Here is a 24,145-nt window from a genome sequence, read left to right as displayed (position 1 = left end):
ATGGTGGGGAATCATCCAAGTGTAGAAGATGGTTTGCAAGGAGAGATGGTGGGAAAGGGAGTTGTTAAACATCGCCCACAAATTGATACATAAAGCCCATAAAATAGATACGATTTGTCGATTTTGCCCCTTTGTCAATTTTCTCTGAAAACGAAAATTTCACTCACCGAAAAATGTGGAGCCGTACGGGGACGCCGGGGGAGGCCGGAGAGCCAGGGGACGACGGAGAGCAGTCGCCGTCGCAGCAAAACGAGGTGAGAATTTGAATGTCATCGGAAAAGACGGCTGGCGTCCGGAAGAGCCGCCACCACCGTGGCACCGGCGCCCTGCGTGGACGCCACCACCGTGGCACCTGCGCCTGGCCGAGACGCCGCCACCATGGCGGTGGCGCCTAGCCAGGACGTGTAATCCCCCATATTTTTTTTATTAATAATTATATTTTTTTTTTATATATATATACAAATATTTTGTAATAATTTTATACTTTTATAAATATTTTCTTTTTGGAAAGATTTGACAAAATAAAACCAAGAAAAATCTTTAAACCATATTCCTATTTTTAATTAAGTAAACTTACCCTTATTTCTCCTTATTTTGTTTAATTAAGTAAACCCCCCAAAAACCCTTATATATTGCTTCCCCTTATTACTGCCTTTCCCTCCTTCCCTGCCCTCATTCACGAAACACTCACACACACACACAAAAAAAAAAGACTGCTGCCTCAGTCACAGCCACCGAGCACCACCACCACCGTTGCCCAGCCTGTTGCCGCCGCCTGCCCGCAGCCACCACAACCGCCCAGGCGGTTTCCTTTCCCTTCTCTTTTATCTTTCTCTCTTTCTTGTTTAATCCTCTTTAAAGTTTCAATCTTTACATGAATTTTTCAATGTTTAATAATTATTATAGTTTGATTATGTTTATGAGTTATAAAAGATTGCAAATTTATGAGTATACTTCATTTGATTTATGAAATAAAATTTCAGATTTAGTTTATGTGAAAATTGAAGGTTTAAATGTTGATTTTCATGATTTTAGGGTTTAATAACGTGTTGCTAAAGTTATTTAATTTGAGCATGATTTTGTTATGATTTTGCTATGACTATGATGATGTTTAATTCAACAGCAAGTTCTTAATTTTTCGCTAATTTCTGAATTTCCGTTCGTAAAATTTCTTAATTACGTTTTAATCGCATTTTGACTGTAGCTCGTCTGATTTTCACAAAAAAGTAGTGTTTTTCGTGTGTAAATGATGTTCTAATCAAAACTCACTACCTATAGTAGTGAGCACCACCCTCTCGTGGCCAATTTCAGCTTCTAAGTATGGTTTCGTGCAGTTTTTGATTTTTATCGAAGGTTTAATTGAGTTTTCATGAAACTAATTAAATTATAATTATATATTTCAAGTTTAGATTGTTGTAGTACTATATTCTACTATTAAACTAAAATTTCATATTTTAATCTTAACTTTAAATAGCTTTAAGTCATGGTTTTATGATGGGTTTTCAAGTTCTCAACATACTAACGTACTATATAATGATGATTTTGAATGAAAATGTTTATGCAGTTGTTTTATAATTTTAAACTAATTTTTTAGATTATAATCCCACTTTAGAGTTGCTGAAATTTCATGCTACAAGCCATATTTTCATGATTTTAATATACAAGTTTGTAATTGAACTTTGAATTACTAGCTTTGGCTATTGTGAGCAACTTAAAGACATTATTTCAATGATTTAAGGGATTTTAAAATAGTTTAGTATTGCTGTAATATATGTTGCTTGTGTATTAATTGAGCTATTGTTGTTCTGTCTAGGAGAGGACTTCGTAGAGGGTGACTTCTAGCCTTAAAGTGGCCAATCAATTTGTGTACTCAAGGTACGTACAAGTATACGAAGAACCTTGACTTTAGAAGCATGTTTAAGGACTTGGAAAAGACCTAGAATCATGTTAGGAGACTTGCGGATTGGTTGAAATTGTTTGGTAATAAGTTGATTGTTGATAAATGTGATGATTGCTTTAATTCATGTATGAGAAATTGCATTGATGTTTCCTATTGAGCATTATTTATGCAATATTTTGCAAGAGAGCTTAGACGCAAAGCTACAAGTATATATATATATGGAATGAATCGTTTTAACTACTTATTCAATTGTATTGAATTGGAATCAGTAAAGAAAGAGTTAAAGTCTGATAAGACAGGATTGTAGATTTGAGGTGCCTTATGCACTTAAGGTGTTTGTACACCGAGGTAGTTAAAGGATGCAATAATACATGTTGTTTGTCACTAATGAATTAAGAATTAAATTGGAAACTTGAATGATTCAAATGATTGATGTATGATTTGTTGTGTTGTTTGCATATGAGTCATCACCAAATTTTAAACTGGTAAATCACGTAAAATGCAAGAAGGATGAGCAATAAAACTCTGGATTTGTGCACATCTAGAGTAATGACAAACATGGGTTGGGGTTCACGGGGTATTAGCCGTGCACTTTTCAGAGGTCGTCTGATCTACGAGTCTCTTGTTTTAAAATCTTTTAAAATTATAATGAGTTAGATGAGATCTCATACTAGCTATGGCCACGGAGTCGCGCCCGTCTGCCATTGGATGTTTATTAATGTCTTCCGAAAGGAGGCATAGGGTTTTCTTATTTAATGTTCCGGAATGGAGCACAGGGGGACAACCTGGTCTATTGCTTAATCCGATCAATTAATGAAGTGATCAATGCTACTTAAATAAAAACTTAGTAATGAGTAACTATGGAGTCATGTGTTCGAGTCAATGATAATATTGTGAGTGCATGGAATGCTTGTTAGTATCATGTTAGAACTCTTTACTATATTTCGTAACTTGTATGTACTCAGCGTTGTTGATTGCGTGCTTTTGTGTGTTTTCTTTGGTCATGGCCTTCGCCTTCAATGACCCTGTAATGATCCAATTATTACACTTGTAATATTGGGGAGCAGATTCATCACAGGTTTTTGCATAAACTGTCTTGCATCAGGGTGATGGGATTTGAGTGGAGCGCTGGTTAATTACTTAGCTTATTTCACTTCATAGACTGAGTTTATTTTGACTATAATTTTACTTACTTCCTATTTTATATGGATTTTGAATAAGGGCCTTTATGGTTCCAACTTGTAAGTCTAAAGCCTGGTTTTGGTTTTTAGTTTCAAAACTTATATCCTTTTCTTTTAAAAAAAAAAACTAAGTTAGTTTTCCGCTGCTGATTTCTGAAACTAGCCTTAACGTTTGAACACGTGGCGGTAGCACTCCAATAATTCTCTTACAGATTTTACAGGTTATACAGGTTTTACAGGTTTTTGCAGGTTTTCTTTTAGAGAGAATTATTGGGGTGTTACAGGACGCCTGTACCATGGTTGAGGCTTCCAGGCCAGGCGCCACCACCATGGTACTGGCGTCCCGGCTAGGCGCCACCACCATGGTGGCGGCGTCCCGGCCAGGCGCCGGTGCCACGGTGGTGGTCCGACCACTTTTGAATTTTTATATTTTGTTTTTTTTTGGGTTTTTTTTTTATAATTAGATTTGAGTTACTTAAAATTCAAAATAACCAAATTTTTATAAATTTTTTTTTTGTTTTTTTGTAATTTTTTTTATTTGATAAATTTAAAATTAAAAAGAAATTGTTAATAAATGTATGTTTTAATTTTGTATATGTAAATTAGATTTGTGTTAATAAATTAAAAAAAATTAATTATGTTTAATTTTGTGTGGATAATTATTCATAATTACGTTGTATGTTTTATGTGTATGAATACTTTTGTACATGATTATATGTTGTGGTTTATACGTGTATAATTAGATTAGTTTTATATATAACTATGTTATTAATTAATTTTGTGTTAATTATGTGTAAATATATAAATTAAATGTATTATGCATTAAATATTGAAATGAAATTTACAAATTAAAAATGTAGATATTAATTATGTGTTAATGTTGTGTTAAGTGTATTAATTTACGCTTTACTTAATTATATGTATTTAAATATAATATCTAATTGATGCAGGATTATGGTGGAGACGGAAATGATTACAGTGGGATATTTTTACATGATGGTCCCTTCGAAGATGCTCAAGAAGCAATTGATTGGGCCAAACAAGTTGCAATTACTTCTGGTTTTTGTATGGTAGTAACAAGTCATAAATCTCAACGGGATGGTAGAATGGATCGCATTTTGAGATGCGACCGTTATCGCAAAAGAGAAGAAAGAGATTTCAGTACAACCACTCGGTTTGATACAAAGCGGAAAGGTTGTGGGTGTCAGTTCAGAGTAAAGGTTCGGCAACTAGAGAGTCGTGAAGGTTGGGAAGTGAAGGGTTACTCCAAATGGGGGTATCACAACCATGAGATGATATTATATGAAGTGGTTCATTGACAGTTGAGCAGCTTAAGTCCTGCTGCAAAACTGGTTGTCAAAGAAATGAGTGATGCTCAAGTGAAGCCTGCTAAAATATTAGCGTCTGTGCTAGAGAAATTTCCTGAAGACCATCCAAACCAAAGACACATCTACAAAGTCAGACAACAACTGAGGTTTGAACGGTCAGAGGGAAGGAACCCTATACAGCAGCTTCTACACCAGGCACAAGCCCGTGGTTACCTGTTCTGGTATGATTCTGATGAAGATACAGCGGAGGTGACTCATCTATTCCTTGTGCATCCTGATTGTGCTGATATGATCAAGTCTTGGCCATATGTGATTCTGATTGATTCAACGTACAAGACAAACAAGTACAAGTTCCCACTGGTTGAGATGATTGGGATGGCTCCAACGAACCAGAACTTTCTGATTGGTCATGCAGTCATCAAGGATGAGACGGCTCCGAGTTATTATTGGGTCTTGGAGAAGCTGAGAAACTACATCGGCCCTAATGTTCAGCCATCAGTCATCGTCAGTGATTGTGAGGGAGGTCTCTTTGCCCCCATAGCAGAGCTGTTTCCATATTCGAAGCACTTGTTGTGCACATGGCACATCAACAACTGTGTGAAAGTGAAAGCGTACAACTTGTTCAACAAGAATTTGGAAATGGCGGAGAGATTGGTGAATGGTAAGTGGCGGAAGATTCTCTGGGCTACCATAGAGGCAGAGTACGATCGAGCCCTGGCTAACTTCACCGATTCGTACCAATGGTGTCCGGCAGTGGTTAACTATGTGATGCAGCAGTGGACACCTCACAAGGAAAAGTTTGTCAAATATTGGACAAACCAAGTACTTCATTATGGAAACACTACGACATGTAGAGTTGAGAGTGCTCATAGAGCTACGAAGGACTGGACTAAGTCTTCCACCGTTTCTCTGGATACACTGTTCGAGAGAATAAACAAGGCAATTGAAACTCAGAAGAACGGCATCAGGAACTCTCTAGAGGACTCTAGGCGGCGACATGGTACGATGTATAGCCATTTCATATTTAAGATTCTACATGGGCGTGTGTCACACTACTGCTTGGGGTTGATTCTGACCGAGCACAACAGGATGAGGGAGTTGGCTGATGAAGCGGATGTGTCGGTGCGGATGTGCTATTTCTGTAACTCATGGATTACCATGCGCATGCACCATTCACAGCGTAATTACACAAGAAAGAGCGTCGTTACATGTTGATCAGGTTCATCCATTCTGGCGGACGCTCGTTATTGGTGAGCATGCAGACACACAGACGGTCGACCATGAACAGGAGGAGTTGGAGCAGTTTCGGTCGATGTTCGTGATGCTACTCACGTACTACATGACATGTTCTACTCGTCTTGCTTGGATCACAAGGAACCAGAAGGGGTCGAGCGACCTAGAGGTCGCCAACGGCGGAACAGGAGTGCGTTTGAGTATATTCGTGGTCGTGGTCGTGGTCATGGTCGTACATCGTCATCCAGTCGTAGCCAGTCTAGTTCGTCCGTGAATATGCCCCCTAGAATTGGTACAATAGCTTACTTTCCTTTACATTTTACAATATTTTTTTAATTACTTATGACTTAATTGTTCACTGTGTTTAATTATATGTTTAACAGGAAGATTTGATATTGATCAGTTTCCATACAAGGATAGGATACCTAACATCATCATGTCATACTTGGACGGGTGGAATGATGTAGTTGGAGACGGTAACTGCGGATTCCGAGTCGTGGCTGATGTGTTTCAGATGGGCGAAGACAACTACGGTTTTGATGCGTCAGTTGATGTACAGTGAGATTGCCTCTAACCGAGATGTTTATCGTCATGTGTACCAGGAAGGCTTGGATAGTGCTCTGCGGCGTATCCGGTGGGGAGGAGGACCTTGCGGTCTAAATGACTATTTTGACGCGCCACTAGATCTCTTTGCCGTTGCAAACATTTACAAGTGCGCAATAATGCATTTCGGGTTGGGATTGCATAGTCGAGCTTATTATCCTTGTACAACGGTTCTCCCTTGGTCTTCGCGTAAGACCGTCACTACACCAGTCAGAGAGTTAGCTATTGCATTTCTTGGGTCGTCATACAAACATTTCATCCGACTAGATCTGTCATCCGATTTTCCTGTCCCACTGATCATACCTCGATGGTACGACCTTCGCACAACAAGCGTAGAGGGTTGGGATGCGCTGTATCATGACCGGATCCATCAATGGAACACCCTAGCAGCTTTTTAGTTTTTCTTTTGTTACACTATTTCTCTGTAACCTTATGTTAAAAACGATAATTTCAAATGTTTGTATGTTTGCTTTGTATGTTTGCTTTGAATTTCAAATGTTAACAAACTAAAACGATTATATTAAATGTAAAAACTTAACGATTATTTCAAAAGTTAAAAAGTAAAACCATAATTTCAAATGTTAAAAACTAAAAAGATAATTTCATATGTTAAAAACTAAAACAATTATATTAAATTCTGCAAACTACAAACACAATGTCCTATTCACAAATTAATTTGATAATGTAAAAAATGTTCAACAAACAAAATGCCAAAAACATCAGTAATCCCTCTTTGCCGCCGACTCCCAATGCGCAAGGGTCTGTTCCAACTCATCAACAGCAGCTCTCCCTGCTGCACTCATGCTGTCCTTCTCCAAGGAGAGTTTTTGTACGCCTTGAATTATCTTTCCCATCCACTGCACAAAAAAAAAAAAAAAACAAACAAACTTGAAATTAAATAACGACATAATAAACTTTAACATAACGCAACAATAATTTTTGGTTCAGACATACCGCATCTACGGCAGTTGGCGGTGGCATATCATGATCATAGGCGTCGTCGCCATCGTCGAGGTATCTAATCAACCTCGGGTGCGAATACCAGTTGTACCATTCCATGTAGTGCTGGTCACACATGGGAGGCACCCCAGTAGGCGGCCTCTGCAGCTCCGCAGTCCATAAGCGGGCAACCATCGGGAACTGCTCCCACGTGGCAATCATGCTATCTGGCCACTGGACGACGTACTCCTTCGACGATGCAGATCGGACCGCCTTACTCGGCCATGCCGGTGGAGGAGGGACAACTTGGAAGAATCCAAGCTGGCGAAGACAGCGCTGGGGCATGTACGCCTCCACGATCTCACGATACTGTATGAGTCCCGTGTAGAGGGTCCTAGGTACCCTACTACTAGGGTTCTGGCCGAAATTAGTCAGATTCATATAACAAATGCATTACAGTACAAATTTAGAAATAATTTATACACTTTACCTCCAAGGGGAACATCCTGTCAAGCGATAACCGTATCGATCGGAGGCGGTCAACGGACTTCTTCTCCAACCACGGACTCCAGGCACAGGCACGGGGCATCCTATCTCCAATAGGAACCGGGTCACGATGCGGTCGAAATGCAGGAAAATACTCGTATATCCAGGTCTGCAATAAAGTCAGGCATCCAGTGATACCTGCCAAGTCAGCCCGACTCGAAAATCTTAGTTGGCGATACAGATACGCCAACGTAGCCGACCCCCAAGAAAACTGCCCAACACTGTCGGGCTCACACGCATCAACTATGTCGCGTGGCTTGAGCTTGTTTCCGCTCTTATCCGGAAACAAGGTACACCCGAGGAGAAGAAAAACATAAGCAGCCAGCTGTGCGTCGTGCGTCCTACGTGCACCGGGGTGCAAACAACGCTGCAAGACGGATGCGATCTTCACACCGCCGTGGTCCCAAACACCAAGCGCCCCGGTGTACAGCGCAGCCCTGTCCACCGCCAACAGCTCCGCCAGCAAATCTGCCTGATCCGCATCAGTCACAACAGAAAGGCGTTTACCCTCTGCGCGAATCCCAAGAATGGCCTCGACGTCATGCAACATGATCGTCATCTCACCAAATGGAAGGTGGAAAGAGTTCGTATCCGGCTGTCATCGCTCAACGAAAGTCGTGATCAGCGTCCAGTCAATCTTATCGTGCATGGTGGCAGGAAGGTCATTCACCCCAATGCCCTGCAGTCGCTCGAACATCTCGCTCTCCACCGGCCAAGACTCGGCCCATCTCCTCAAAACGGCACAAGTCTTTTCCCGGGTTTGGCATTTCAAAATGCCCGTCACCAAACCCCTCTCCTGGTCCTCCCAGATACATGTAGTTATGTGTCCTAGAAAGCTAGGAATCACACTCCCGTCTACAGGCCCCCCAGGCACTGCACCCTTAACCACCCAAGAATCATTAACGGCCCTCGACCGTTTTCTGCTTGCCCCAGATACGGTGGACGCAGATGACGTGCCAGATCTACTAACAAACCTACCATCCCTACCCTTACGCACATCGACCCTATGCGTCTCGTACATGTCATCTAGCCTCTGACTGAATGGACCGTAATCATCATATGGTCCACTCCCATCGTCCACATCCTCCTCCTCCTCATCATCATCATCATCATCATCATCTTCATTCTCATCCCGATGGTGAACCCGTTCTCTACGAGCCGAGGCCGAAATACCACGAGATCTAGGATGTCTGGGCCCCGAGCTCTCCATCGAGTTGTTTCCACTTCTAATAAGGTTTAGATTCTTCCCCGCACCATGGTGAAAATGCGACACCTTCAAAAAATTTAAAAAATGTAAGAAAAATAACTACCAAAAATTATAACAAAAATAACTACCAAAAATTATAACAAAAATAACTACCAAAATAACTAAAAACATACTAACAAATTAACATAATAAAGAAATTAACAAAACACTTAAAAAAATAATAGAATAAAAAATACAATAAGAAAGGACATAAAACCAACACATAAAAATATATATAAACATAAATATTTCATTCGCAATTTAGTTTTGATTTTCAATTACGCGTAGTCGCTTTATTTGATAATTTACTGAACTTAAATTAATTTTTGTCTAGCGTCCTTTTAAGTCTTTATAAATCAATAGTAAAAATTAAAATAGATTAACTAACCAAAAACAATATCAAATGAACAAAAAAATGTACTAACAAATTGAAATAGAGAATAAAAATAAAATTGTAAACAAACAAATAAAACAAACAAGTAATTGTAAACAAAATATAAACATAGAAAAAATACAACAAAATTGAAAAAAATTATAAAAATAAACAACAAAATATACAAACAATTGAAAAAGAAATTACACAAAAAAAATAAAAAGAAATTTAATAAACATAAAAAATAAAAAACAAATATACAAACAATTGAACAAGAAATTACACAAAAAATAAAAAATTTAATAAACATAAAAAAAAAATAAAAAAAGGGGGGGCGCCTTGGCTGGACGCCAGGCAAGTGGTGGTGGCGCCAGCCCACTGGTTGCGGCGTCTGCAGCTGGCGCCACCACCACTGGCCAGGCGTCCAACCAAGGCGCCACCCCCCCCCCCCTCACGGCGGTTTTCAATTTTTTTTTTTTTTATAGAAATCGTACCTTGCCTCCTTGAGACCTCCTGCCTTCCGCCGCTAACTCCTTGCCTTGCCGCCGCTAACTCCTTGCCTTGCCGCCTCGACATTGTTGTAGTTTGAATTTTTTTTTTTTTAGCGATTTAGAAAGAAGATGAGCGATGAGAGTGTGAGTGATGAGAGTGTGAGTGTTTTTTTTAGGTTAAGGGCAATATTGTCAAATCAAGTGAATTTTGTGGGCTTTATGTGGAGATTTACGGGCGATGTTTAGCAATCCACGTGGGAAAACCCCAACTGTTTTAAATCGTTCTTGTTCACCATTTATTAACAATGATGGAGAGTTAATTGTTAGCTCACGCACTAAGCGTAAGCTAGAAGGAGGCACAAGTGGCGATGATGAAGGGGAAATAGTTGATTATTACCTTGATATGTAAAACTAAATTCTAATTTGTTGAATTAAAAATAATACATAATAGCTAATAAATTGAAAGTTCATTTTACTAAAAAAATATTTAAGGCCATAAAGTAAATACCATGAGAATTAATAGCTCATAGAAGTCCTATGCATGATAAAATGATGAGTTTACAATTTGTTTGTAATTGGTGTAGCTTTATCGTTGTTTAACCGTATTGTTTACTACTACTATTACAGGTTAATACTTTGAAATATCAAAATACCTAATTTTTTAAAATATGTATATATGAAACTAGTTTCAGTCGACATCATTCAAAAAAAACAAAAATGTAAGAAAAATATATGTGATCTATGTAACTAGTTAAAAAAACGTATGTTACGTACAAATCTAATCCGAAACTCAGTTTGCCATTGGAGTTGGATTGGAGTAGGGCTAATGTTGATTAAATATGTGGTCTATAATATTATTTATTGAAAAAGTACGAGTTAAAATGAACAGAGTCGATCAATAACTTACTCGGATTCAAGCTTGGTTGAAGCTTGTTCATGTTCTCATAGAAATCTCGGGATTGTGCATGGACTTGCCTAAGTAAAATGAACATATGAACATAACTAAGGTAATACTCGGCTTAGGTAATATACACCTCTATGAATTGAACAAGCATTAAAGTTTAGCCATTACTTCCATCATTTCGTAATACTAGCAAAACTTTGCGTTTTCATCCATTTAATAATAATTGCAATATTTTTCTTATTTTGTAATGACCTAAAATTACTTTCTATTTCTATCAACCCCACTTACACTATTTTTTTATTACTACATTTCTTTCTCCTACTAATAATTAAATATATCTCTAGTTACCATACTTTATATCAAACAACTCTCCTTCTGGTCACAACCCTATAATTTTCCAAAAACTTTTAGCCAATCCCACTGTTGCGATTATAATGAAACATATGGAGTATTTATTTTCTAACAATATATAAGTATATTATAGTATAGTGTGAGTAAGTATATCATAATCTAATATTTTGTCACTTCCATACTATAATAAGGTTAATACCAGAATATAAAAAACATTGTTTTCCAATGTAGTGACCAAACCTAGTTTAAGTCATTACCTAATCCACAAACAAGTTCGAGAAAACTTAATTACATTTATCGGATCAAACAAGGGTTGCAAACAAAAAAAGAATGCAACCACTTTATCTTCTACAAACTTGATAATCCTTGTTCTTTGATAAAATTGCACAATTTGAGTCCACATAAATCATTTTGTCGAACCATTAAAAGAGGAATTCTTTCTTTACAAATAATTATGAACAATATTAATTTTCTTACAATATATAAGTATATTATATTATAGAGTGAGAAAGTATATCATAATTTAATATTTGTCACGACCATAATATAATAAGGTTAATACCAGAATATAAAAAAAATGTTAACCTATGTAATGACCAAAGATAGTTTAAGTCATTACCTAACCCACAAACAAGTTCGAGAAAACTTAATTATATTTATTAGATCAAACAGGGGTTGCCGTAGGTAAAAAATTCAACCACTTCATCTTCTACAAACTTGATACTCCTTGTTATTTGACAAAATTGCACAATTTGAGTCCACATAAATCATATTTTCGAACCATTTAAAGCGAATTTGTCCTTTGTAAATACTTATAAATGAGATTGTTATTGAGATTTTTTTACGAAAGAAAACCTAAAATTAAAAACTGCAAAAAATAAAATGCAAAAACACAATTTGTTTTCGAATTTTTATCACGATTTTAGTTGGGATTTGCGAATTTATCAACAACTAACATTGAATTTGGGAATGGGGGGCTAATCTATGACATGATTGATGAACAATGATGAACGGTGTGATCGAACAATTATGAACAATGGCGATCGAACAATGATGAACCATGATGATGAACGATATGATCGAACAATGATGAACCATGATGATGAACGATATGATCGAACAATGATGAACGATAAACGATGATGAACAATGATGAACAATGATTTCTAATTATAATTATAAATTCGAAAATTAATTTATATTATAAAAATAGATTTTCATAATTTATAATTATGTATTTCTAAAAAAAACACATGTATTAAAAATAATACAAAAAAGAATACAATTTTAATACATTGTGGACATTAAAAGTAATTCAAAATGAAAATATAAATACAAAATACAAGCCAATTATATTTTGCCACATCAGCAAATTGTGGTGTCATTTGTAAAGAATGACATTGTAGAATTTTTACTATCATGGTTATTATTTGCAACAAAGGAATTTTTATGTCTCACAAATAATACCCATTTTGTTGCATTATTAGAACCGGGGCAGTTATAAAGATTAAGTATAGTTATGTGAGCTCTTATTAGAATCGTCTCAATATATAATTTTATAAATATGTACTTTGTATAATTTGTAATTAATGATAATCGAAGAAGTAATCGGTTGAAGTTTTGTATTGACATATATACCCAATCAAATTGAATCATATAATAAAAGAGATGGAGTAAAACAGAAAGAGTACCTGGTATTATTGGAGATTTGATGTGCGATTATTTCCATCATACACTAAAGGTGGTGTATTTATGTAAGTAAATTGAGCAGAAAAACACGAACAATCTCCTTTGATTAGTGCTTAAACATAAGTCCATCCATGTACTTATGCATGCTTAATAATACTTCATTAAACATAGTAAGGGAGTAGTAACAGTGGGTGTGCAGACACTCTGCTTGGTCATCAGTCGTGACTGGTCAGTGGTGTGCATATGCTGATTGCTGCAAGTACAGACAGGAAAAGTCCCAGCTTGCTTAAATATACGAGGAACACTTAGAACTAAATTAAACCACTCACGTGACCCATGTGAGCTGTGGACGCCAATATCAGCTATCTGTAGGTAACAGTATCAACTACTGTGCTGTATTTACCCAATCACATGAATTCTTTTTGACGTCATAAAATTTAATCGCATTCCCTAAACATCAAGATTTGACTACCATTACCTTAATAAACAATTGCAACTGGATTGGCCTCCAATTAACAGCTGGACTACTATTACAACCACTCCTTTTTACGTTTTACCGAGTACAACATTGTCAAAAATTACTCAAAACACTTTAATAAATTAATTTTAAAATGTAAATAAAATTATGAATTAAACTTTTAGGAATGGACGTAGGAGCTAGGAGCTTTGTTAATAATACTACCCCGTAATGTTTATTTTACTCTTAATGATGTTGGATTAATTTGATGTAAATGTATATTTTCTACTCGATATATAACCTTTGGTGTTAAAATTAATACTGTACACCGTATTTTTGAAATGCTTCATGGTTGAACTACTTCCGTAAATAGCAATAATTTAACTATTTTGTTTGCTAAACACACAATGTATTGCTGTAAATTTGAAGATTTTCCTTACTAAATGCAATTAGAAATTAGAGGCCATAGTTAGGGAGTCCCGTAAATAACATTGGTGATGAATGAGACAAATAAAAGTTGGATGAGGGGGGGTCCGCAATGTAGAGCAATTTACGGTGGAAATGAGAGTGTTAAGGTGCACAAAGCACAAGGTACTGGCTACACTGTTGAAGCCTTGAAAAAATGATGCTTGACCTCTCTATAAATATTAAATAGGGAATATCATAGGCTCATTCATTCTGTTTCGCAGTATAACTCATATCCTTGTCTGTCTCTTCTTTATTTGTTTACGTGTTTCAACTTTTTTTCTTTCTTTCTTTCAAACAACAACCAACGTGTTTCTTGAGGTATCATATTCATTCATTCATTATACTCCTTGCTTTATTACGTTCTTCTAGTTTTGATTAGTTCAAGTAGCACAGGTTTAGTTAATTTGGGTAGTGAGTAGTACACTAGTACCAAGAGAGGAAGGCATTACGTAGATATTTAAGATAGTGGGTTCCATTGTTCACTTGTATGATTCTCTAATTAATTATTACGGAGTACTAATTTAAAACAGAGAGCTGAGCTTACCTTACCTAATGAGTACTGTGCAGTGCTCTACTTTCCTTACCTATTACTTTGTTATTTCTATTATTCAACCAACAAATATAAGTGGGTTTGTTTTGTATTGTGAGAAAGTGTAGGAAGAAGAAGAAGATGGGATTTATTGACAAGGAGAAGATAGTAGTTGTACTTGTAATGTTGCTGTTTTTGACGATTAATGGAGCACTGGGTGCAGCTCCAAGAAAGGCCATTGATGTGCCATTCGGAAGAAACTATGTACCAACTTGGGCTTTTGACCACATCTTACTTTAATGGAGGCAATCAGATTCAGCTTCTACTTGATAATTATACTGGTACTCGTATTAATTATTATTGGTTTACTCCATATCTTGTTATATTATTACATTACAGATTTAGAGTGATGGAGTATAATAAATAATGCAGGTACTGGATTCCAATCCAAAGGATCATACTTGTTCGGACACTTCAGCATGCATATCAAACTGGTTGGAGGAGATTCTGCTGGAACCGTCACTGCCTTTTATGTCTGTCTTACTTTCCTCTTTTACATTCTCTATTCTATACTCGTACTCTAGTAGTAAAACATTCCACTCCTTTTTATTACATTACTTACGGAGTAGTATTTCTTTGCTTTCACTCTAATTTTTACGCTTTTAATTTGCAATACTTTATACAACTGGCTTGCTAACTATTTTTCATAAATAATGGATCCGAGGTAACAATAATGGTTCAATCAACTTCAGTAATAGTAGAGTAGCTAGGAAACAACAAGTAACAGTAACACCAATTTTACAGTTTTTATCTTCATATGTCCAATATCTTGATTCTTGCCAAAATTTACGCAAACAAATTTTGTGAAATTCACTTTCTAATACAGTATGATTTTTGCATTTAAAAACAAAAAAATAAAACAACTTAATTTGTTTTACAGATATTTTACAACACCTTTTAAGAGTTAAAACAACTTTAATCCCTGTTTTTAGGGGTGGGACTTTTCAAACCGAACCGTGAAACCGCCCGTTACCGAACCGAACCATCACGGACCGATCCGTTTATAAACCGATAAATATAAACCGAAAACCGAACTGAACCGTTCAATATCAAACCGAAACCGAATTGAACCGCTCAATGTCAACCCGTTACGGACCGTAAACCGATAACAAACCAAACTGCGCAAATCCGAATCGAAACGAAACCGAACCGAATGGTTTATAAACCCGTTAATGACCCGAACCGTTTATAAACCGAAACCGTTTAAACCGAAAAAAACCGTTTGAACCGAACCATTTGTAACCCGCTAACCGTGTAAACCGACCCGTTTATGAACCGAAACCGTTTAAACCGCACGTATAAACCTAACCGTTATAATCCGCTAACCGTCTAAACTGAACTGCCATAACCCGTTAAACCGTTAAAATCGAACTGTTTTCGAATCGCAACCTGTTTAAACTGATCCGATTACAAACTGCTTAATTCAAATTGAATTATTTACAACCTAAATGGCTAAATAGTAAATACAATTAATGTTAATAAATGTAGATCTAATCAAACGGCTTAGGTTTATACAAAGGTTTATATCACCTAGATCTAGGCCAACGGCATTATTAATATCGTTTTAGATTACTTATTTATTTTAATTACAAGATATATCATTTGTATCATTTTCATTCCAGTAATAATGCTAGTCCACCCAAATTATCTTCATTGTTCCTTGATATTCATGATCATCCAATAACACTCAAAGCCTCAAAGGTAACATAAGATTGGAGAAGTATGAGATTGCGTTACACAAGTGGCATAAGCATTAGAATATTACTGTACTAGTCAATAAGGCGTACAATCATTCACATTATCACTTTATAAAACTTTCTTATACAAGTATTTTGCAAAGGGGAGGACTAAAATGTTTATAAAACACATTTTTTTAGCTTTTCTTAAATTAAACCAGATATTAAGTAAAAGAATTTTTAAATACGGAGGCATCCCAAATCTGTAATTGTACATTAGTATTGCATATGATTTCATCACCACTTTAATTAGTGATTTCGTGATTTCGTCCATTTAACTTATTAAGTTGTTTGAGTTAGTAATCTAAATAAAGTAACAAACTAAATAACGAATCCATTTAATCTCGTGTAAGTTATAATTTATAAGAAATGCAATGTTTGGAAATGGAAATTGATTCAATACGATATTGTTAATGTATATGTAATTATAGATTAATTATTATGTATATCATATCGTACGAATGTACGGTTGGTATCATTATCATACTATCATAAGTATCATTGTCTCATTGAATTATTGGTATGTACTACAATCGATAAACATATTTACATATCTGATTATTAAAACTTAAAAGTTTAAAACACTTGTTGATTAATCTAATTGAATACTTATACATTCTTAATTATCGATTTATCATATTATAAGTATCAACTCATTAAATCATGGTCATGACGCGATCTTTAAAACAATCATGAATTCATGACCCAAACCGCTTATAAACCGAACCGACATGATCCAAACCGTTCATAAACCGAACCAATTGAACTGTGTAAACCCTCTACTAAACCGGCCCATTTCAAACTGAGCCGACATGATTCGCACCGTTTATAAACCGAACCGATATTGACCCGGGTAAATCCGCCCCTAAACCGACCCATTTCAAACCAAACCGGCTTGATCCAAACCGTTTGTAAACCGAACTGACATTGACCCGGGTAAACCCGCCCCTTAAACCGACCCGTATCAAACCGGACCGACATAATCCGAATCGTTTATAAGCCGACCCGCTTATGACCCAAACCGAATTTAAACCGCAAAGAAATAAACCGAAACCAAACCGAGCCGTGACTAACCCAAACCGAACCAAAGCGACCCGCCAGCTAAACTAAACCGTTTCAATCCGAACCGCTCCAAACCGAAACCGACTCAAACCGAGGTCAAACCGAACCGCCAGACCGAAGTCCCACCCCTACCTGTTTTTAATAAAGTTACTTTATGGGCAGTAATTTTGATTATGTTTTGCTCTTTAATTTTTCTTGTCGCTTTGTTCTTCCTCCCATTTCTTTTCTTTTTATCATCTTCAAGAGTCAAAGCCCCTTTATCTGCTACTGCAATATATTTGAATTTAATTATGCGAGTGTAGTGCTTTAACTGCCTATAACAAAAGGCTTTTCTAGATAGCACTATTCATGCATACAAATTAATAGCATGGATATGGTTTTTGTTAAACTGTATACAATGATGTATTAGCTTAATAAATGAATACTTTTTTGTTAGTTGTCATCACAAAATTCAGAGCACGACGAGGTAGACTTTGAGTTCCTGGGAAACCGGACCGGGCAACCGTATATTCTACAGACTAATGTATTCACCGGAGGAAAGGGAGACAGAGAGCAAAGAATTTATCTGTGGTTTGATCCAACCAAAGACTTCCATAGATACTCCATTCTGTGGAATCTTTATCAGATAGTGTAAGTAACTTACTTTACACTATAAATGATTAGTTGGATATTGGTTATAGTATTGAATATTGATTAATGAAGAAGATTTAATTTGAACACTTGGAGTCGTGGATGATCAGGTTCTTTGTGGATGACACGCCAATTAGAGTGTTCAAAAATTGCAAAGATTTGGGAGTGAAATTCCCGTTCAACCAACCAATGGAAATGTACTCGAGCTTGTGGAATGCAGATGATTGGGCTACAAGGGGGGGATTAGAGAAAACAGATTGGTCAAAGGCTCCATTTGTGGCAGCTTACAAAGGATTCCATATTGACGGTTGCGAGGCCTCCGTTGAGGCCAACTTTTGTGCAACTCAAGGAAAGAGATGGTGGGATCAAAAGGAATTCAGAGACCTTGATTCTTTTCAATTTAGGAGATTGAGGTGGGTTCGCTCCAAATTTACTATCTACAATTACTGTAAGGATAGAGTTAGATATCCAACCATTCCTCCTGAATGTTCCAGAGACAGAGACTTGTATTGATCTCATTCATCTATGTTAAATTCTACTACCAATATTGTTTTGGGTGTTTCCTTTATTGTGTGTAATATCATTGATCCTTCTGGTTTTGAATGATACTAATCACCATATCGTGCTATGATTTACTATGAAATTCTTATGAGCGGTATTTAAAATTACGAGTTTATTCTAATTTATTCACACATTACATTTAACTTTTTTAAAAAGTGATCCCTTGTTATCAGAGCATTTCCAATGATACACAAAAATGATTCTACTTGCAAATTAAATAAAATTACAAGCATGTAGCTTATCATTGAAAATGCTCTTATCACTGGAGACGCGACAAGTTCCAGCAAGGAGTGAGAGGGAGGTCGACGAGGGGCAACTAGTTCCGACAAGGTGACTGGGTGGTGGGGGTAAGGTAGAAGGGTGGTTGGGAAAGGTTTTCAAGGGAAGGGAGGGCTTTTTTTTTTTTTTGGGGGGGGGGGGGGGGGGGGGCGGTGGGAGGGGGAGGGGCGACAATAGGGGTAGAATGGAAGGATTGTTATATACACCGGGTATACCGTATACTCATGAGTATTTTGGTTTTCATTTAATGATTGTTTTTCATTTAATCATCAAATTAAGAGTAAAAACTAACCTTGGGCTAGTTGGGTGTACGGTGCGCCCGGGTATATATAATAGATTCCAAAGGGTGGTGAGTATGGTGGGGTAGTGGTGGCTAAGGAAAGGGAATGGAAAAGACTAGGGGGTGGGGAATCAATGTAGAATAATTTTGGATGAACTCAAAAATAAAAATGGATAAAGGAAGTGAAAAAAGTGACAAACTAACCGCAACAAAAGGGAATTAGGCACGTTCATTCCCTTTTCCTTTGATTATTAGCCCCAACCAAACGACCCCTTAGTCTCTAAGAGAGTAACTAGACTAGTAATCTGTACATTACGAAAATGTTCTGATTTTTAAAATGTATCACAACAGACACAAAATGCAATTCTCTAATGAGTAGAGAAGAGAATAGCATGTATGTAGGAAAAAGGGGAAACTTGTTTATTGAATATTGGTGAGAAAGTGAAGCGAACCTTAGATTTTAAGTCCAGATATTAACCAAATTAAAGGTCTTACTTGATAAAAAATAAAAATGATACAAAAATTTTGTGCCAAGGATATTTTTTTATTAGGTTGTTTTTGATCAATTTTACATTTTATTAAGCCATATTAACTTTATTTTCACCGTTTATTAACATAATTTCTCATCTACCGTCCAGATCAACATCTACCATGGTCAATTTTGTTTTTATTAGTTAAGAGTAAAACAATTAATTAAATTTCGGTCTCTCATATAATGTAAAGCTAGTATTTCATTTGAAAATGAAAATTTTTATTTTTATTAAACAATTAATTGAGTTAACAACTTATATTGAATCAGTTGTTCATTAAAAATGCACTAATGCAATTGGCGATTTACCTTTGATAAATTTGACTCATAATGAAATAGCGGTTTTGTGCCGATTAATTAGAAGAAGAAATAAAGGTGAGTTTATTTGTGACATGGACAATTAATTGAGAATAAACATTGAAAGTGACATAATTAAGGAAATTTAACATGTTTGAGCATTTCTGTTTGTTCACCTTGTATTCTTGTAATGATATCAAATTTGCTAAAGAATAATAATGGAATATAAGAAGTGAATGGGGTTGGGGTCTTGGGGAGGGGACGGTTTCGTGGGGTGGGGCTGGGGCTGGGGCAAACCCATATTACAGCATAAGGTATAACTTTGTAAAAAAATAATTTGATTAAGGTATGATTTTACAAAAAAAAAAAAAAAAAAAAAAAAATTAAGGAGCTTTTCTAGAAAAAAAAAAAAAAGCTTTTATAAGGAGACTTTTTGCAAAATTTTCCAAAATTAAACTCCCTCCGTCCACAATTATCTACACCAAAGGGGGTTTTTGTGGACTCCTAGGCAAAACTTTTAGTGGAGTTTAATTAAGTTTGGGTGGGTTTAATTAAGTGGGAAAATGGAGGGAAAGAATTGATCCCACTTATTTTTATTTGAGTGGGTTGAAGTTAGTGGGAAAAAGGTGGGAAATGGTCCCACTTTTCCCCCTTTCTTCTGATTTTCGTTGGTAGTGGTAGAGGGAAGGGGTGTTTCCCTCTTTATTTTTTGGTGTGAAATTTTTAAATTTCACCCAAAATTTTCACTTTCACTGAAATTTCAAATTTCACCATATTTTCAAATTTTCCTATTGATGCAAACAAAAGGTGTCCCCATATAAAAGGCATACAACATTCATTGTTCCATTTAATTACAAACTTAATCCACCATGGGCATTAAATTCACCTTCAAGTTTCTAAAAAAAAAAACCCCATTAATTACATCCATAATTAGTCAAAATATTTACTGCCTACACTGAAATTAGTCCTAAACTAAGGCAACATTAGGGTTCAGCTTCATCACCACTTCAAAAAACAAAAGCAGCCAAAAAACTTCATCACCATCCTTCAAATCTGCAAAAACAAAGATAAAGGGACACACAACACATGGAAGAATACTTTGATCAGGAGTTTTTTTATATAGAACAACTACTAAATGAGGGACCATTTCAGTACGACACAGCTGATGACAGCATGGATGATGAATCTGAGGGGGACAGCAGTAAAGAGGAACAACAGGCAGAGGCACAGGCAACAAGTAGGAAGCAATTAACAGTGCAACAGAAACGCCAAATGGTTGATGACTATCTACTGAACATGCATGGTGGGGAATTACCCAGAGGGTTTTTGTCACAAATGGCAAGAAAATATGGCATTCACAGAAGCACATCACTGGGGGTCTGGCAGTTTGTAAAGCAAAGTATAGTATAAGGGAATGTGATTGATGTCAGAAGCAAAAAAAAACTAGGGAAAACTAATCCCAAACCTAGACTCATTTATGATGAGTACTTGTAGTCAGTGCCTTTATACAAAAGGACAACATAGAGGAGCTATGCAGCTGCTTTGAAAGTGTCACATGGATTTCTCCATAACTTGAAGAAAAAGGGCAGATTAAGAACACATACAAGCACCAACCATCCAACACTCACATCAAATCACAAAGTGGCTAGACTGAAGTGGCCATTAGGCCATATTCACCCTATTCCAGCAGTTGGGGATCCAACTTTCATGGATATGCAACAGGTTTATACACATAGATGAAAAATGATTCTATATGAACCCTAAAACAAGGAGGTTCTACCTGTTACCAAAGGAAGAAAACCCCTACATATGTCAGCAGCCCAAGAGATAAAAAATTAAAGCTATGTTCATGGGGATGATTGGCAAGCCCCTTTATGACATCTATGGCCATATGCTGCATGATGGGAAGTATGGAATTTTTCCATTTACTTACCAGCAAAGGGCTAAGAAGAAAAGCAAGAACAGAGATGCAGGGGTCATGGAGACAAAGGCTGTGTAGAGTGTGACCAAAGAAAAAATCAGGAAAAAGCTGATGAACAACATCATTCCAGCAATACACAGGCAATGGCATCCTATTCTGTCTAAGGGCATATTCATTCAATGGGACAATGCAAGGCCACATCAAATTCCAAGGGATGATGAATTCATTGCAGCATGTACATCTAATGGTTTCAACATTCAAATGGTGTTTCAACCAGCTCAATCTCCAGATTTGAATGTACCGGACCTTGGTCTATTCAAGGTCATTCAGTCCTTGCAATACCAGTCCTTTCCTACAACAATTGATGAACTAGTAGAGAAAGTGTATGAGGCTTATGAATGGCTTGATCCAATACCCAGCAAGTACACATAGATCACTTTGCAAGGAGTAATGAAAAAGATTTTAGAGAAAGAAGGGGGTAATAACTTCAATCCACCTCATATGGGCAAGAAAAGGTTGGACAACCTAGGTCTTCTTCCTGAGTTTTTGGAAGTTCAAAGGGGACTCATTTGGAAAGCAGTTGAGCACCTCAACACTCTTTTTATTCCAACTAATCAAAACAATGCAGACTACATGGAGACAGAGGTTGATGCAGACTAGGTACAACACCATCATTCAATGACAACATGACTTCCACAAATAACCAAATATGGACTCACAACTGGTTTTTGTGTTGAGTAAGCAACTGTTTTTTTTTGTTGATGCTTATAATGATTTGGTTATGTGTATTTTGGTAGATAAACTTTCTTATTTTCAGTCAGTCATGTAATGAATGATTAGGTTTAGTGAACATGTAAGTTTTTGAAGTGTAATGAATGAATATTAGGATGAATGTTGAAAAATGAATTCCATCAGGGAGGTTGCTTTTGTTTCAATGGCATGTTGTAGGTTGTTACCTCAGTAACAACAGTTAAAAGGCAGTTTTTGGAGCAAAACAAACCTACACATCCAACTCAAAGTGTGTCCCTTCATCATTTGGAATTTGTTCACACACAAAACACTTTATGGGGGACTCATACAGAAAGGCACGGGCACTGACTTGCAAGCACAACTAGGCAACATTTAAATGGGACTATACACAAACAACCATCCAACATAACCCATCATCCATCAACCATGCATTCCCTTGGCCATTCCAACACTACAAGCACCCACCAAATCCAACACAGACCATCCAACATAATCCATCAATTTCAATCCAGCATAATATAACCAAGCATACATAAACAAAAACCAGCAGTGTGCACAAACAACCATCCAACATAATCCAGCGTCATATACAGAAGAATACATGCATAATCCAACCTCCAAAACAACACAATCAAGCATCATAATCCAGCAACATTCAATTGTAGTAACTCACATGCACACACTTCACATGCGTTTCGACAATGATAAGCACCAACAACAACCATTTAAACAAGGCAAAGCTAACTAAAAACAACTAAAATCAAAATTAGGGTTTAGTAATAGTTACGCTGCAAGATCAGTTTGTGGGAGGGAAGTCATGAGGGTATTTGTCCCTTAGATAGGTCATGTAAATAGGGTCCCACTCATTGTAGTCCTCTGTAAACACAGATCTGGACCTTTTCCCCCCACTGGCGAAGCCAGAGGTGGCCGGAGCCGTTGGAGGGTCAGAGAAGACCGTAGTCACCTCCTCCGGGGAGTCAGGAACCTCCACAACCACCACTGGTTCCTTCTAGATCCCCTTCTTCGCTAGATCTGTCCTCGAACCCTCCGGGAATTCAGGAATCACCACAACCTCCTTCTCCTCTACGAATAAGGTAGCACCCTCCTTCTTTTCTTCATCACTCCCAGTGTACTCAACGAGTTTCGCTCCTATTTTTCCATGGGTGAATCTGGAAAAGGAGGAAGAGCACCGACGAACTGGTTTCAAGATCCCAGTTCCTCGCTGCAACTTGTACCGAGTAAACGAAGGCTCGGTGTGCCTCTCAGGGGTGAGGCGTTTAGGGGACTCGTTCAGATCTGGATTGTTACTCATTTTTCAGAGAGAGATGAAGAAATTGGAGTTAGAGTTTCGCAGAGAAAATGGGGAGAATAACAAACGGAGAAGTGGAGAGAGAAGAGGGGAGAGAGGAGGCGTTTGAATGAATTCTAGAGAATTCTTCTGAAGATGAATCAATCTGGGCTGCATCTTCAAGGCCAATTCAATGCAGTTCATTGAATGTGGTGGTTGGGAGATGAAAGATTACTGAGATAGGAGGGGAGGGGGTTATATTTTGGTGGGAATCATTAGGGTGAGTTAGATAGTTAGCATATAAGATAGTGTAATTAACAAATTGTAAACAAAGTTAAAAATTTTAAGTAAGGGTAAGGTTGACATTTTGCTGTAAAAAATTTACTAAAAGATGAAAGAAAAAATTTTGTTGCATATAATAGAGAGCACCCATTTATTGTAAATAGTGCAGATAATTGTGAGCGGGGAGAGTATAAATTTATGTATTTTTTGGAAAAAAAAGGGGGGGGGGGTA

The 24,145-nt window shown here is 36.8% G+C and overlaps 1 protein-coding gene across 1 annotated transcript; it reads left to right on the top strand.

Annotated features, from left to right (window-relative positions):
* Positions 1 to 13,809: 13,809 nt before the first annotated feature.
* On the top strand, positions 13,810 to 18,329 carry LOC110726933 (probable xyloglucan endotransglucosylase/hydrolase protein B). Its single transcript, XM_021906477.1, is given in 6 exon segments — positions 13,810 to 14,027; positions 14,367 to 14,528; positions 14,530 to 14,579; positions 14,671 to 14,771; positions 17,533 to 17,726; positions 17,837 to 18,329. Coding segments are annotated over 5 exon segments (897 nt in total). The 5' UTR covers positions 13,810 to 14,027; positions 14,367 to 14,379; the 3' UTR covers positions 18,240 to 18,329.
* The last annotated feature ends 5,816 nt before the right edge of the window (positions 18,330 to 24,145 follow it).

Source organism: Chenopodium quinoa, unplaced genomic scaffold (genome assembly GCF_001683475.1).
Source record: "Chenopodium quinoa cultivar QQ74 unplaced genomic scaffold, ASM168347v1, whole genome shotgun sequence".
Lineage (NCBI taxonomy): Eukaryota > Viridiplantae > Streptophyta > Magnoliopsida > Caryophyllales > Amaranthaceae > Chenopodium > Chenopodium quinoa.
This window is presented reverse-complemented; position numbering and strand designations above follow the sequence as displayed.